The 17418-nt window shown below is 35.5% G+C and overlaps 1 protein-coding gene across 1 annotated transcript in view; it reads right to left on the bottom strand.

Moving 5' to 3' along the window:
• Window positions 1-17418, bottom strand: part of LOC133186791 (cubilin-like) — a 61326-nt gene that overhangs the window by 31209 nt on the left and 12699 nt on the right. The window contains exons 9-25 of the mRNA XM_061322105.1: window positions 17164-17267; window positions 16828-16957; window positions 16513-16681; window positions 15381-15512; window positions 15113-15208; window positions 14370-14503; window positions 14048-14234; window positions 13422-13772; window positions 13126-13310; window positions 12605-12767; window positions 11113-11303; window positions 10570-10726; window positions 10062-10243; window positions 9721-9886; window positions 9195-9420; window positions 8863-8993; window positions 8194-8380 (exon numbers count right to left, since the gene is read on the bottom strand). Of these exons, the coding sequence (XP_061178089.1) occupies window positions 8194-8380; window positions 8863-8993; window positions 9195-9420; window positions 9721-9886; window positions 10062-10243; window positions 10570-10726; window positions 11113-11303; window positions 12605-12767; window positions 13126-13310; window positions 13422-13772; window positions 14048-14234; window positions 14370-14503; window positions 15113-15208; window positions 15381-15512; window positions 16513-16681; window positions 16828-16957; window positions 17164-17267 (2891 nt within the window). The remainder of the gene's footprint in view (window positions 1-8193; window positions 8381-8862; window positions 8994-9194; window positions 9421-9720; window positions 9887-10061; window positions 10244-10569; window positions 10727-11112; window positions 11304-12604; window positions 12768-13125; window positions 13311-13421; window positions 13773-14047; window positions 14235-14369; window positions 14504-15112; window positions 15209-15380; window positions 15513-16512; window positions 16682-16827; window positions 16958-17163; window positions 17268-17418) is intronic.

A 17418-nucleotide genomic window follows, 5' to 3' on the forward strand; every position in this document is an offset into this window, starting at 1 on the left:
TTCATATTTATAAACCAATACGCTAGTACCTGTGTAAAAATTAGCTTCTAATGCCCGATGAATAGGCCGATTATTTGATACAAAAGACTGTATTCAGGAAAAAAATGAAATGTATTGATTAAAGCACAAAATTTTACAACTTTAATTGTATTTGAACAATACCTTATTCATTAATTTTCTCTTTTCATATATAAGCAAGTTTATTACGAAGTACAGATTGTACTTCGGGTTCGTTGCCACGACGCTCTCAGTGAGGAATATATACAAATTTTACCGATAAATGTATTAGGAAAAGCTACTATATATGATTGCGCCCATGACAAAAGGGCCTTATGGCAATTTTACTAAAACAGAGAAATAACGTCATAAAGATATGACGTTGCAGACGATGAGCGTCGACGCAGATTTTTTTATCCACGTGTTTAACGTTTTGACACGTCTAGCTCACTTTTGTCATTGAAATAATTATTTATTTTCATTTATATCTTTAATTCACGTCTTGATCTTCTAGTCTACTGATATTAATTAAAATATTTAGAATTTTATTCGAGACCCGTTTCTTTACTACATGTTATTGTAGCTTTATACATCTCTGATCTGGGCTATGCATTTCCTATACATGTATAGAGCTTCAGACAAGGTGATTTTCTGGATAATTGAATATGGATGAACGAATGCGATTTTGATATATAGACAATTTGAAGTTATTTGTTAGACACGGGTATATTATCAAAATATTGCAGAGGAAATCGTTTTCCTGTATAAGATCCGCCCCACCATTCTCAACAATCGATCATGTGAACATTAAAGCATTGGTACATCGTGCATAAATTTTTGTTGGAAAATGCTTTAATTGCCAAAAATTTGAAACTGATCACACTTCTTCCAACAGAAAAGAAAAGTATTCTTGTAAGTTTTCACAAATGTAGCAAAAGTACGAACGAATGACAGACGTGATATTATTTTTATGAACTATAAATAAAAACAAGAGAGGTAACTCTGACAAGCGAGATACTAGAGAGGTACCAGAGAGGGACTTTCTTTTTTTTTTTTAACACCATTCAAAATCAACATACTCATACAAATTTGCTCCCGTAGTATAAAAAATATTTTTAAAAAACTTACTTATCATCAGTTAAAAAACGTTTTAATTGTAAGTATTATATTTATATTTTCTTTAAAAGTATTTTTTAAAGCTTATGGAACTAGCTGCTGTCAAAGTGAAAGAGAAAAAAAATATAGAATAAGAAATAGATGCTACATTGAACCAGACTTTCATTTATTTTTTAAATCTGTTACATGTGCATCAATTTATTTTAACATGAAATTATTTTTTAAAATAACTTGAATTTTAATTTTTTTTTTCAGTAATAATGATCATAAATTTAAATAAAATAAAATGAAATTAAAAAAAAAATTGTTTCGTCTTATTTCTGTTGTTGCCACTTCCGATGTAAGTACTTGAAAACAAACAAAAACTACCGAATGAAATAAAGTTGTTCTAATTGTTCTAGCTTAAAAGAAATTTACATGTATGTATACCTGATGTGAGAGAGGGAGAGAGAGAGAGAGAGTGTGTTACATTAAATCCAGTTTATTAATACAATGTGAAATGTGAAAATTTAATGAAAAGGTGAATTTTCAAAAACACAACAATATCGTATTATGAAAAGAAATCTCTATCTCTCTCTCTCTCCCTTTTTTTTCTTTTGCTGTCTATTTATTTTCAGTAACTCGAAAATATAACATTTGGTACTCGTGTTGTGCATAAAAAAGTTCAAAGGTTTTAGCTTTATCTGCAGTTTTTAGTCACTTAAAAGTCAAATATATGTAATCCTTATCATTCATAGAATCTCAGCATTGTATGTCATTACAGTTCTATTATCAATCTAAAACTCGTTTTCTTATTGAAATAATAATCTCAGTTATCGGTTTAGTATGATATTGCTTAACTTGCCGTTAAATTAAATGTAAACGGGCTGATTTTGTTATTTGGATTTATTGAAATAAATCTTGTTAAGATCGAATTGTATTTAAACATGCATTGTACAAATTAAATTAAATGCTTAAAATATACTGCACAAAAGACTAAGAATATGTTTGCAAGTTTTTATTTTTGTGGCAGTGCAGGAGACCGGGGAAGAGGGCTAGGGTCATTTTATACTACCGGGACCTAACTACTATACAGTGTATCTGTAAAGCTTTACAAGGATAAGCATATCCAAGTCCCTGGCATGGGGCCAGAATGAAATTTTTATATTGTAAAACTTCATATACAATAACATTTGAAAACAATAACATTAGAATTTTATACGATAAAGAAGCCGCGAGAAATGGGGGGGGGGGGATCACATAACAATATTTACATGTACCTAAATGTGTGCAACATCGTAAAAAATTGTCATTTAAAAACTCAGCCAGGCAAGGAATATTATGAACCAGTCGCATTTAACTGACTGGATATATAAAACTTTCAATTAATTTTTACACCCCCCCCTCCCAGCCGAAAAAATTCTATTCATTAATCTGCATGTCATTGATTCATAACGACAACATATATATAATTATTTATGATTTATTTCTTAGAAAAATCTATTTGATATTAATTTAAAAAAATGACATATTGATTTCATTCAAAGTTCGGATAAAATTTGTTGAAATGACAATAAAATACCCGATATCTATTAATACCCAGTGTATACATGTTCTTTTAAAACCATCTAATTTTACAAAATCAAACAAAATCGTTATTCTAGGACGCAATTTTTCTCATGATTAACTAGATTTGAAAGCAATTAAGTTTCCAGTTCCAGGCATGTGGAACTCATGATCGCTGTTTGTTTTGAAAATGACCCTGCTCATATACATGTACGTAAGGAGAGAGAGTTCAAGGTGCAAAAATAAATTGAGGAATTATTTCAATATTACCGGTATTTCAAACCTAACCAAATGACGTATTTGGAGGTTATGGGGTTGGTGGTGGGAAGCCATCCCCTCTGCACACCTAAAATGTAGGAAGATTTTAAAAATACGACAATCCTCGTATGCTATTAAACTCATGTTAATTACAAGTACTGCATGTTTCTGTCATTTTACTTTTAACCCCCCCCCCCCCCACACACACACACAATCCAACCACTGGTCATCCTGGATCTGTTCCTTTCATTTTAAATGCATGTGAATTATAATTCATCCATTTGTTTATAATTTATCAACCTGCTTACTTAAAATTAATTATTCAAAAATTTTCCTTGCTGTGACTGAACAAATGTCTATCATTTCAATTTAAAAAAAAAGAAGTTTTGTTACCACATGCGGGCAGAAGTCCTTCTGATTTTTTGTTTGAATTTTTTTTTATCGAATATTGCTTAACATGCAGTGTATCAACTTAATGTCCTTAAATTGTTGTACAGCGTATACGGTAACTCACTACATTTCACACATTTTCTATCTAATTATATTTAGAAAACAAAAAAAACAAAAAACAAAAAAAAAAACAAAAAAAAAAATAACAAAAAACAAAAAAAAATATTCACTACCCAGCAGCATCTATTTTATTGTTGTTCCCAAGAATTTTTTTTTTGAAATATTTTTAACTTCACATTTTGAAAGAGATATCGTTTATACTGGATTCACCCCCCCCCCCCCCAACCCCCCCCCTCCCCCCAAAAAATAAATAAATAAATAAAAAATTGACATCTTGTCCAATCGAGAGCCATGCGTAAAATTTCGAATGAATTCTACAGGTTTCTCAAACGATTTTTACACGAGATAAATACTTTGGTTTTGAGAGAATAAATTGATATTGAACAGATGCCGCTTGCTTCTCGGGTTTTCCTGACATTCCAGCATAGTGAAATGTAAAACAAACAAACGAACAAACACTCATAATTCTATACACCACTGCATGATGGATAATAGTTAATACAACTATTTATTATCATATACAATTATTAAAAGAGACAATGACTCGAAAATGTTTCTGGAAATGCTCAATAACATATATTTATTACCGTAGTAACATTACAATGCAAAGTGAAAGTCATGTTCACTCTGAAACTTTTGACGTTGGTGCGAAAGTAACATGACGTCATTGTTTACCTGTTAAAGTATCATTGGTATAAATGAAGAAAAAACCTACTTAGAGTTGACGTAGGGCCATAAAAATTCAGATTTGGCAACTTCTAACCTTGCTCTATTAATATCCATGGAAAACTTAAAATGTGTAAAAATTGCCATAAGGGCCCTTTTCCCAAGGGCGCAATCATATATGTAATAGCCTTTCGATATATAAATATATTCACAACTTAAAGTGTTATCAATGATTACCATCATTTCAATGACCATTTACACAAAAGCTTCTAATGTTCATGCAGCTATAATCGACTAGTTTTTATTAAACATCGGGCTCGATGCTATATGATGTTCTAGAAGCTTCCGTCAATATTAAGATCGGTGAATGACAAAAATAATTTGCACATTTCCCTTTTTAATCGGTTTTCACAACTTATTTCTTTTATATCATTTAAATCAAGTTTTGATTGAATGTTTCAATGATGACGTTTTATGAAATGAATAAATAAATAAACAATTGTTTGTTGTCAGTTTCATTCAAAATTGCCGGTAACTTAGATTCGCCAACAGGAAAAACCACCGTACTCACGTTTTTGCTATTTGATGGTTGTTTATAGAATATGAAAGTAGACTTTTTATTTAATGTACAATACCTACTATGCGAGTGAAATCTAAATATACTTTGCGGACATCATCTTGTATCCAGTGTTTTGTTAGAGGAGTAAGTAAGAACTCTGGTGCACCCGTTTCGGAGTTTATTTGCAAAATTTATTAATTTATAAGTATAGATTGATCATAATTTAAGAAAAAACTAACACCGGACTGTGCATTTTCAACTCAAAACTTTACAAATAATAACTAAATAATTGAAATGTTGATATTTTTGAATCAACACCATCAATCCTTTGAATATTCTGCTTCAATTTATACCTTGTCTATATAAAATTAAATAGGGTATGCCCTGTTTTTTGCGTTTTTGTTGGTGTTCTTTATAACCTTAAGAAATAAAAAAATAAGGACGTGATAATATGACGTCACAATGTGTATTAGCTATATCACTTCGTGGATACCAAGTACAAATAAGACAATGTTTTAAAATTCTCTGTAAAATATGTATAGTCCTTATGCGTTTAATAAGTTCATTTGCATGAACATAGGTAATCAGAGATTACAGAGGTCACCTCAACGAATGTTGTCTTCACGTAAGGTAAAGTCCCACAATAAACTAATAATCTTGTAGTGTACATCCCTAGATGCAACATTTATGCAATTTTAGTCTAATAAGGCTTGCAGTTACTTGGGAATGGAGTTATCTAACAATTTTAAACTAGTTACTCATCCAGAAAATGTCAATCAAATCTAGCATCTGAAGATGTGTTCATCCCTTAATGCATCATCCATGCAAGTGTGGTTCAAATAGGCCTTATAGTTTCTTGGTAATGGACCTGCTCCGAAATCTTTAACCTTGTTACTCATCTGGAAAATGTAGGTCAGATCCAGCATTAGAAACAAATCCAGTAGTGTGCATTCTTAGATGCATCATTCATGCAAGTTTGGTCAATACAGGGATTATAGTTACTTGGAAAAACAGATCTGCTCCAAATACTCTAACCTGGTCATTCATCCAAAAATGTAGATCAGATCCAGATTCGAGGCAAATCTGGTAGTGTGCATCCTTAGATGAAATATATGGTGATAACGAACAGTATTCAAGCTCAAAAGTCCATTAAACAATACAAAATAGGAGCAGACCAAACACGGACCTTCAAGACATCAGAGGTGGGAATAGGTGCCATGGAGGAGTGAGCATCCCCTGCCGACCGGTCACACCCGCTGTGTGCTCCTTGTCATGATCGGGAAATAACGGAAAAATCCGTCGACAATTCAGTGTGTAAATAATGGCCTAACAACTAGTATGAAAAACGTCAGTCAGCATTTGACTCAATGAAAAATTGTATTTGCTGACAAGGTCATTGTATCGACCATAGAACTTACGAAATGATGACTTTAAACGAGACTGCGGATATTCTTGTTTCATCAACTTGTTTGTCAATAATTTACCTCGGTTTAGAAATTGTACATACGTAGAGCATGCTCTTCCGTATCGAATCAACTGATAGATATAAACCCCGTATGTAGGTGATGAAGGTATATTGCTGCATAAGTAAGGGAAGTTGACGATTGAAAAGTTAAAGTCATCACGTTTATCATAAAGCTTGGTTGTTAGATTACCATTAACGTCTTTTTCAAGTAAAATATCCAAATATGAAACAGATGTGTCAGACTCTGTGGTATCTTTAATCTCAAGTTCACAAGGATATATCGTATTGACATAAGAATGGAAATAGCCATTGTTAATTGACAATACGTCGTCGATATATCTAAATGTCGAGTTGAACGCCACAGCAAGTGTTTTCTTCTTTTCACGTAAAGGATTTTGGACAAATTCTGCTTCATATGAAAACAAAATAAGGTCTGCTAATAATGGGGCACAATTGGTACCAATGGGAATTCCAATACATTGTTGGAAGACCTGGTCTCCAAAAACCACACAGATATTGTCAATCAGAAACTCAAGCATCTTTTTAATGTCAACTTCAGAGTACTTGTGTGTACAATCAGAATGTTTTTTAACAAAATAATTTTGCAAATGACCAATGACAAGGTGAGTAAATTTACAAGTGCCATTTTTATTGAAAAAGCAGCTGTCAATGATATCAAAAAACCTGGGCTTTAATTTATCGTGGGGTTTGGTTGTGTATATATATAAAGTTGAAAAGTCGTAAGTTTTTAAGCCGTTGATTTTAGTAAAATCTTGTGATTTCAAATTTTCCAAAAGTTTTTGACTGCGATTACACAGCGACAACAAGGAGTTGTCACTGCGATCATTGCGCTCTCTTGGCGTTTCTACCGCCTACGTTGGCGATCACAATGCGTTTTCACGGCGTTGTTAGAGCGTTGTCAGCCAGCTCACAAAACAAGAGCAATGGCCTCATATTTGATCAGCAATAATTCTAACGTATTTGTTGCACTCCTGGCCAGGAGCATGGGAGTAGAATTGGGAAGTAAAAATTACACCAAAACCTGTTCTGTTGTTTCAGTGGAGTTGCGATGGAATTACTTAAATTTTATAACAACTTGTCAGTGTGTTTATTTTTTACATTTATAATAAAATCAAAGAAAAAACATTGACATAATTGAAAAAAGAAGGGTTTTAATTATAAAACTAACAGTAATTTAGTACTAAATTATTCAAATATATCATTTTTGAAGTCTTTCGCTATGTGACTCGAATCTTTAAAAAAAATGTGTTACACTCCTTCTGAATATATATCCATAGTAAAGAACGCATCGTGGACGTATTGTGAACGCAGCAAATGCAGTGAGAACGCCGTGAACGCGAGGTGACAACAACACGCCGTAAAACCTCCGTGGAAGCGCAGTCAATCCCGAAGAGATCTCCGTTGGGAACGCAGTAGCACGCCGTGAGAACGCCGTAGAGACGCGTGGGTCGCCGTGACATGTTCACATTGTAAAAATTTTACAGAAATTTGTGCGATTTCCCTGCGATTCCACTGTGATTTTAACATTTTTACAACGCCGTAATGACTCCGTGTGGACGCAGCTTGGTGTGACACGGCCCTTAGTGTAGAACCGTACGTTTCCCTGTGTACTGCGATAAAGACATCAAGGGCAGAAAACCTTCGACGTCCATATGTCTTAGTACAAAAACTTACTTCATATGCTCAACCTGTCTTTGTCAGTTAATTAAAACAGTTTCTCTGTTAAAGTGAAGTAAAACTTTTAACTCTCTTGATATCAAGGCGGCAAAACTCGGAGGTCTCTCTTATTCATTGCAGTAAAACGTCCATCAATAATAACCTACGTTCAAGCACAATTACTTTCCGAATGTTCTCTGACATACTCTTGGAGAAGCTCAACATGATCCTTGTAATGTGGTAAAACCGACTTTATTTTGTTTTGTTACTGGATGTAAACTCAGAAGCTTCTTTATCCATTTTTTTTTATAAATTCGGACGTTCATTCTCTATCATAGAGTCATAGAGGGTTTTTTTTTTCTCAACCTTATTGCGATAAAAGGTCACTTCTTTCTCTTACCGGATTTCCAGGAAGTCGTATTGACAGTTGGCGTGATTCTCCAGGACAAAGTCGGTAATATTGAGGAGGACCTGATTCCCGTCCGAGGCAGTGATTGTCCACACACACTCCCTTTCGTGGGGGTAGTTGTTAGGGTAGTTAGGACTGGTGATGACCCCCGTAGAATCGGTGAGTTCCGAACCACAGACTATAATGGTGAAGACGTATACATCAAACATTGTTGTGATAGTTATCGACATGAATGGCATGAATGTGACAGAATGTGGGGGAATTAGTAAATGAAAATATTAAAAGTAAGTAAACTACTCAGCGACCCGCAATAATATAAAAAACGAGACAAATAAATTAATGACATTAATACTAATGGTATTTTTAAACAAATCATTAGGATAGATATAGTACTGTGCTATAGAAATGAACTCTTGAAAAGGAGAGCACCAAATGTGATCAAATCACAAACTTGTTAATGCATGATAATGTTGTTTATCACATTTAGACTGTACAAATGCAATTTTCTTCATATGCTTATATTAAAACAGAAAAATTAAGAAACACTACATCTAGATCATTTTAGAAATGCATACGTGTAAATTTAATGTGGATATTAATCAAAATTATTTCAGCTGTTGTATATTTTAAAGTGAAGTAACGCTACTATATTCCGTTTACTTGTGGATGCATTTAGAGTGACGTATCCGGCTGAAAATCCTTCGTAGGCAAGACTTTCATCGGAGGCAAAGACAACTGTTAGGAAGTTAGAGGAGGAAGTTATAGAAGGAGGCATATCTGATCCACAGTACCTAAAACAATCAATTAGCGATGGAACACAGGATACATGTCATATCTACATTATTTGTAATAAAAAAACTTTGGAACATTTCTTCAAATGATAGACAGGAATACAAATGGAGAGAGTTCTGGTTCTGTATTTAGGTAGAACAGTTTGGAATTTTAAAAAAAAATACATTCTGATATAAGAAAAATATTCACACGCCTCTTACCTTCCCAAGAGACTGTTAGAACTGGCAGTATAGTTGTCATAGAGCTCTACATAGTCATACTGACAATTGGCATTACTCTCAATGCTGAAGGCGTTAAACGTCAATCGAACCACCAGCCCTGGACTGGCTTGAATCGTCCAGGTACAGTTCACTCCATGAGGGTATGTGTTTGGATGGCCTGGACTGGATATACTTCCGGTAGGGTCTGTTAACATTCCTCCACATCCTAAAATCACGAAAGATGTCAGAGTACTAAAATGCGAAGATTTTTTTGGGATCATCATCAATTCTAACAATGAATGAGTAATATCAAAAGTCATTTTGATTGTCTTACAAATGTTTCCGCTCGTTAGAATGTGTATTATAAGATTTATGAATCAACCTGCATTATGCAACATATTTGCATTACCTATAAATATGAATAATATGAAAACCTTAAGTTTGTTATTTGCCAGACATGATACAATGGAGTACCATGTATATTTACAATGTTTAAAAAGTAGGTTAAAAGGTGACATTCCCTGACCTGCCGCTGTTGAGGTGTAGGAAGCCTGGAATCCTGTGTTGTGGGTTGATCCGTCTGTGACAAACCTGACCGTCATCATGTTTTGGGTGGAGGAGAGGGGCCCCGGGATCTGAGGACCACAAAACCGACCAAGGAGGGGAGACTGCATACTACCACCGTCATACACCTATTAAATAACGATGAAAGAAAACTGAAAATTTCTATCCACCGAAAAATATTTTATGTGTCAACTGTGTTCCAGAAAGAATAGAGGTTTGGAAGAACAGCTTAGAAAAAAAGAAATGTTAAGTGTTTTATTTCCAGAGATCAAAGTCCTTATATCATTTTCGTTTTTATTTTACCGTGAGGTAATCGTAAATACAGTTGCTAGATCCCTCTAGGTCAAAGGCACTAAAAGTAAGGGTTATCACGGACCCCAGGGGCTGGTTGATAGTGTATAAACACTCTTTGTTGGCGGGGTAAGCATTAGGATAGGACGGTGAGTTAAATGTTCCCTCTGGCTCCGAGAAAGTTCCTCCACAAGCTAGAAATATGTAGAAAATTATTGCATTTTGTTGTTTGAATCTGAAGTAACTGCTACATGTACTAACGCTTTGTCTGCGCGAAAACTATCGGACTGAGTTTAAAAGTTTAAATACATGTACACAAGCAATATTACTCTGCTTATTTTAGTTAACTGAAAGCATCCAATCATGAATAAGCCAACCATTACCCTTGTTTGCAGTTAAATTTTGAGTAAGCTAGAATACGCTACATACTGTGTTCTGTACCGTGTAAATTATGAAACTTAGACTTATACGCACATGCTTTCTTAAGAGTTTTGAAATTTGCATTCTCTATATGAAATACCTGTAGTCCAGGTTGCTCTAAATCCCTGTCCTGTTTGGGAGGCGTCCGAGGAGAATCTTATAAACATGACGTTTCCTGTTGTTGTCAGAGGGGCGGGAAGGGTAGTGCCACAGAATTTATTAAACAATGGGGACATTTCGTTAGGTCCATCACGCACCTGTAAATTGGAAATGGTTTATTGTTCAAAAGAGGACACTGTAATTTTCTGTTCTATTTACCAAACAAAAAGTCGTGCGTACCAAATAAGAATTTTCAATGATGCGTTTAAATCTTTGCTAGATAGATTTTTTAAATCTTCAGTTGTAGAAAAATAACTAATATGTACATTTTTATTTTACAAATTTATTTTCTGAACAATAATGGCTTAGTTTTTAGGATAAAAAAAAATATCAATGACCCAGGTACAGGTAATTTGTAATGCTATGTTCAACAGATTTCACGCTGCTACAGATTTTTTATATTTCATCTGTGTAGAGATTCATATTTTATTGATACTAAAAAAACCAACAAACTGGTAATATTTAACAATCACACGCCATTTACCTCCACAAAGTCGTAGCCACATGTTGTATCGAATTCGATATCAATAGTAGTAAAGGTCAGAGTGATTGTATCACCAGCTGGTACTGTAATCGTCCACACGCATTCACTTCTGTGATTGTACGGCGACGGGAAATTAGGTGACGTCACAACCCCTTCTGATGACGTGAACTGTCCACCACACTGAGGTCCAGCTGGAAATTGAAATGTAATGATCAAACAAGACAACACATCGTATACATAACGCAGTAAATCGCTCAACTCCTTAAAGCAAGATTCGATTTAGGCAGTGCATCAAACGACCACTTGAGTGAAATATTAAAACTACAGAAATACTATCATGAAAATTATCAAACTTTAAACTGGATTAAATTAAATCTGAAGTAATGAATCTAAAATCCCTTTCATACTGGATATGATGTAGACAGAATGAAGTTCAAAACCATTTGTCACAAAACAAGAATTGTGTAAAGAGAGCAATAATTATTATTTTATCAATTTGTGAGAAATGACTTTTAAATACATATGAATCATCGTCGCTAGCCAAGGGTTTCTGATACGCTACTCTTCTCATGAACCCTTGGCCTATAGTGTCAAAAGAAGGGATTGTTTTCTTCACGTGACTCGAATCTATACCAGGTACGCACAGATGGCGTCATCGACAGAAATAAAAAAGCGTATTTAAAAAAATCAAAGATTTTAAAGAATAATTAACAAGAAAGTATTGAGCTATGTTTATTTGTTATTTACAGTACAAATCTACATCTTCAATATAGATTACTAATTACATATTTTGCACATAGCTTAAGATATTGGGTGACACCATAGCTACTCATAGAATGACATGTTATCTTACGGATCGTTGTTTACTTGCGTTTTTCATTCCCGAGATTAAAGAGTCGAGATGTATCCCGAACGCAGATATCGTCATTTACAAAAAACAATTGCTGATTGGTCGAGCGATGTCGATCGACTCCAATCACAACTTGAGAAAAAATTCCCAATTTTTTAACACCGTAGGCCAATGGTTCATGAGGAGAGTAGCGTATCAGAAACCCTTGGCTAGCGAAGATGACATATGAATACAAAAACAAAGGATGGCCAGAAGAAATCGCGCTTCTCAATTTTTTATGGTAAATATATTCCAATGTTCTAAATAAAATGAGTCGTGTTGACATGTGTACGGTGGCTGTAATGAATATTGTTCAATGTGTGCTGATGTCTAACACATCGCCTGGGCTATCGGACACTGACTGTGGTGAATATTGATCAATGTATGCTGATGTCTAAGACATTGTCTGGGTTATCGGACATTGATAAAGACCCTGTAAGGGAGACAGCGCCAAGTACATTCATGTTGTCATCCGTCCTTGCTCCCTTGCAGTGTTGAATTCGTGTTCTCGTTCCCTAGTGTTGTGGCATTATTTGAGAGTTAGAAAACGGAAAAATGAACCTCATGATTCGCTATATCATCCTGAGGGATATAGACACTTACCAGACACGGCAGCATACGTCATTAGGAAGCCTCGATCTGACAACGAGGCGTCGGAGTGGAACTTGATGTGAGCATATGGATTGGTGGTTGTTATTGGGACAGGAGACGACGTACTGCAGTATTTCCGTAGTAAAGGTGCATTCTCGTCTAATCCGTCGCGGATCTATTTAAAAATCATGCTTGTAATTTACACATCAATGACGAGAGCACCTTAGCAGTTTCTATTTATATAACCATTACTTATTTTCTCATGAATGGAACAGTAAGAGCTTTTTGGTAACTGTAACAGTATCATTTTTTAATCTTTTTTCTCTAGACTTTTGTACTTTTGAATAGTCGTTATATCCAGTTTGATGGAATTCAATATTTTGCTAATATTGTACATATTAAGGATATTTTTATCAGCAAAAAGAAACACACAAATTATCTTAACATGAACCCTGCTAACTATAATGATTCCTGAACAGCTCATTGAGCAATAAAATTATTTGGTGGAAACTCTGGTAATACATTATAAATACCTCTACATAGTCATAGCTACAGTTGTCATGGTGCTCCAAAGCCATAACTGCGAAAGTGAACATGATGTTCTTGCCAGGGGACACCATCACCCTCCATACACAGTCCCTGTTATGGGGATAGTTTCCTGGATAACCAGGACTGGAAATAGAACCGTGATCCCCCTGGTTCAGCAAACCGCCACATACTGAAAAACACAACAGAAAATTCAAGACCTTGATAATGGCCTCAAAAGATCTTACTGAAGGTTGTCAGAAGATTTCAATAAAAGGCTAAGGTATATCTTAGACTTTCTTACTAGGATCAGCCGAAATCCAGTTTAGAGAAAATCCGTCAGATGACACAGACTGATCGCTGTAGAACCAGATATACATCTGATGCTGAGTCGTGTTGACACGTGCTGGGGGCGTGCTTCCGCAGTAAGTCCCAATCTTGTAAGCCGTGGCACTGGGACCATCGTGGATCTGTAGATAGTCATAATCACAGTTAGGATGCTGCTCGATACTGAAGGTAGTGAACGTTACGCTAATGATCTTTCCTGGAGTGGTGGTGATTCTCCAGGAACAACTGACACCATGGGGGTAAGTGGTTCCTGATTCTTCTGGATAGCGTAATGTACCTGACTCCTGGGTTAAAACGCCGCCGCAAGCTAGAATATTCAAAGCATCAAACTTAATTGCTCGAGGTAATCCCAATAAGATTTATAACTCAGATTATATAGGAGAGAGAAGAAGCCAGGCAATTCACAATAATTTGAAGAAAATTCTTTAAATATTTCAATTTTTCTGCATATATTCATTCATCTAGTCTAAATAACAGGTTAACAATGAACTTATGAAATTCCTGTAATAAAAGTACATCAAAAGAAGTAGCACACAATTTAGTTAACTGTGTTGCATCTTTTCTTTCAATCTGGGTCCTTACACTGGGCTTCCTGCTCGCAATTATTTCCTGTGTAGGAACTAGTACAACTACAGGTGTACCCATTGAGTCGGTCCGTACAGGTGCCCCCGTTTTGGCAGGGATTACTAGCACACTCATTGGTGTTGGTTTGACACTGTGTCCCTTCATATCCGGGCTGACAGACACAATTATAGGTATTCCCAGAGTTCTAGACAGAGAGAGAACAAAATAACATTAGAAATACAAACAATGGAATCTTAACTGTAAAAGGCTACGTATATAATCCTTCTAACGTTCCGGTGTATACTACTATATGTGTATACTACTGTTCTTATTTTCTTACCTGACACACAGCTCCATTTCTGCAGGGGTTACTGGCACACGGTCCATCCGTCACCCCCTGAGCGACACACCCATTAGGTCCTTGGCCGTTACCTACATACCCAGGAGGACAGGTACAGGTTACACCCTGAATTCCTGGCAGGTAAAAGGAAAAATTAAAAAAAAAAAGGTGAATCCTTTTAAACCATATAAATTGTAAACAGGGCAAAAGGAGACACCCCTGGAAACACTAAAGGTGTGATCAGGTATCTAGGAGGAGTAAACGTCCCCCATAGACCGGTACACCAGCCGTCAGCCCTACGTATTGATCAGCTAGACAGAGTAAACCGTAGTAAAATTAATTTAAAAACAATCCCTTACAATTGTTGTGAATCAGTCAAAATACAACCCTACCATAAAAACATAGCTGATTTGTTTATCCTGATTTATTACTTTTACAAGCTTTTGAAACTTTTATAGATTTTTTTTTTATTATTCTGCACTGCTGCTTTCAACAGGAAGCTTACTTTTTCTTTCACTTCAATATTTAATAATCTGGTTTCAAAAATTAAACCTTGCTTAGAGATATCAATAGTTCACTATAGATTCATTAATCTAGAATTATATGTTATATTGCTTGCCAAATATAATTTTGGTAATTTCAGCGTTTCTATTACAAATCAACATCAATGATTTTCTTGTTAATGCGGTGTAACTACGGACTTTTTATTTGGTGATTCTGTCACGCCTTAGTGTAATTTTTACCTGGAGATTCCTGACAGGCGGCCTGTGGATGACATCCGCCGTTGTTAACGCTACACAACCCCACCCAATTACACGTGACACCGTTACCCTGGTAACCTACAAATTTAAAAAGTAAATCCATTGAAAGGGAAACGTGGAGAGAATCAAAGAACTTCCGAAACGTCGAAACGTAAATCAATCTAGGAACAGTTTTAAGTTAACAAGTTATCTGTGGTAACATCTTTTCTTTTATTAAAAAATAAATAAGGTCTTCTTAAACAGAAAATACCTGGTGGACAGGGTCCACAAGTCCTGGACCCTCTCGTGTTGATACAGTCTACTCTTGGGGTCGAAGAACAGCCGCCATTATTAACTTCACATTCATTGATGTCCACACAGGAAAATCCGTTTCCAGAGAACCCTGATTAATTTAAATGTGTTAAACCGACGAATTGATATAGCAAAAAATGTGTCTTGGTGAGTAATTCCGCATATCTAAATATTTGTGATTACAAAATGAGACACAAGCCTTGGACATTTCTATAGAAAATTGTAAAACTTTCTCAGAGATCTTGTGATGTTTCTATCATATTTGAGATGACAGCATTACATTCTGTGATACGGTAGTAACAATATTAGCCACTACAGTAATTTTGACATTTGTATCATTCCATGACTACGTTGTTCGTAAAAATATCGTGAAAGCTTGGGAGACGGAGCACATTGACGTGTATAAGGGACAATCATGACAAAACAATCTGTAAGGAACTAAAATGTGACTATCCTTAAGACAATTTAAAAAAGAAAAAATAGCGTTTGTTCGTGAAACAGTCATTTCTGTGCAAGAAACAAATATGTCAAGTCTCTTCTTTCGATATTATCCAATGACTATCCGTAAAACATTGTCAAATGTCTATTCTCAAAACATTGTCACATGACTATCCATAAAACATCATAACATAACTATCCATAAAACATTGTAACGTAACTATCCATCAAACACTGCGTTATGACTATCCATAAGACATTAAGACAAGACTATCCACATTGTCCAATGACTACCCAAAAAACATTGTCACTATCAATAAGAAACTGTGACATTACTGTCCACAACATATCTATGGGCCAACTTACAGTGATCATGTGATGTGGTGACTACCTGAGAACAAAATGTGACATGACTATCTTCAGACAACATAACATAACTTTCCATGAGAAAACAGAAAAAGACTATGCATGAGACATCTTGAAGGGAAAATCAGTGAGGTCATGACTATCAGTTGAGATGAATTATCTGAGAGATAAGTCTGGCATGTCTTCCCATGTTCTCCCTTCCCCCAACAAGTACAACTATAGCATAATAATTCATGTAGTCTCCTTACGTGACCTGGGTAGATCAATAATGGACTTTAACCACCTACCAGCCGGACACTGGCCACAGTAAAAAGAGCCCGGTACATTTATACACGGCACACTGGGATCCACTGAGCATCGAGGTCCTGCTTCTGAACATTCGTCACGGTCCACTACACACATTGGATTAGATCCGCTCGTCGTCCACCCATCGTCACAGATGCAAGTGTATTTGGGCTGCCAAAATATGAAATTGCTAAGGAGAAGTTATAATATACCGTCAACATCGAAACATTATTTATCTTAGTTTGCTGAAGATGTTTTTGAAGATTATAGTTTTGTCGAGTTAGAACGCAATCCACCAGGCCATTGGAGAATCTTACCTGCCCAGGTTGTACCCGTTCAGAATTGACACATGTTCCGTGTCCACAGAGTTCTTCGTGTGACGCCTGGTTGCAGTCATCGTGACGTTCAGAGCACCTAATGCCATACCAGTTAGCCGCGCACTGACATCTGAAATATAAGTGGTATCCAAGAAAATTCAGAAAAACCAACTAAGGATGTCAATCAGGTATGTTTATGTAAAAGTGTATGAGCGGAATGTTAAATATTGGCTATTGGTTATTGTCAATCAGGTATGTTTATGTAAATGTTATGACAGGAGTGTTAAATATTGGCTTCATCTACGCTTTCCAACAGACCCAGCGTGAAGCACTTACGTGAAGCTTCCCGGAGTGTTGCGACATGTTGCTCCGTTTTGACATCCCATGTCTGTTCCCGCATATTCTGCACATTCGTTCACGTCTTCATCACACATGACACCCTGAAATGGTCATTAATCAGTGATTTATTAGATTTCAACTATAAGCTCCTACTCTGTACTCTTTATCGATAGATGTGAACAGCTTTTGATATGGGACGGAGTATTGAGCCCTGGATGACTACTACTATATAGCACAACTGAGAATCAAGAA

The sequence above is a fragment of the Saccostrea echinata genome, unplaced genomic scaffold (assembly GCF_033153115.1).
Source record: "Saccostrea echinata isolate AGI-Se365-2 ecotype Australia unplaced genomic scaffold, CSIRO_AGI_Sech_v1 ptg000014l, whole genome shotgun sequence".
NCBI lineage: Eukaryota > Metazoa > Mollusca > Bivalvia > Ostreida > Ostreidae > Saccostrea > Saccostrea echinata.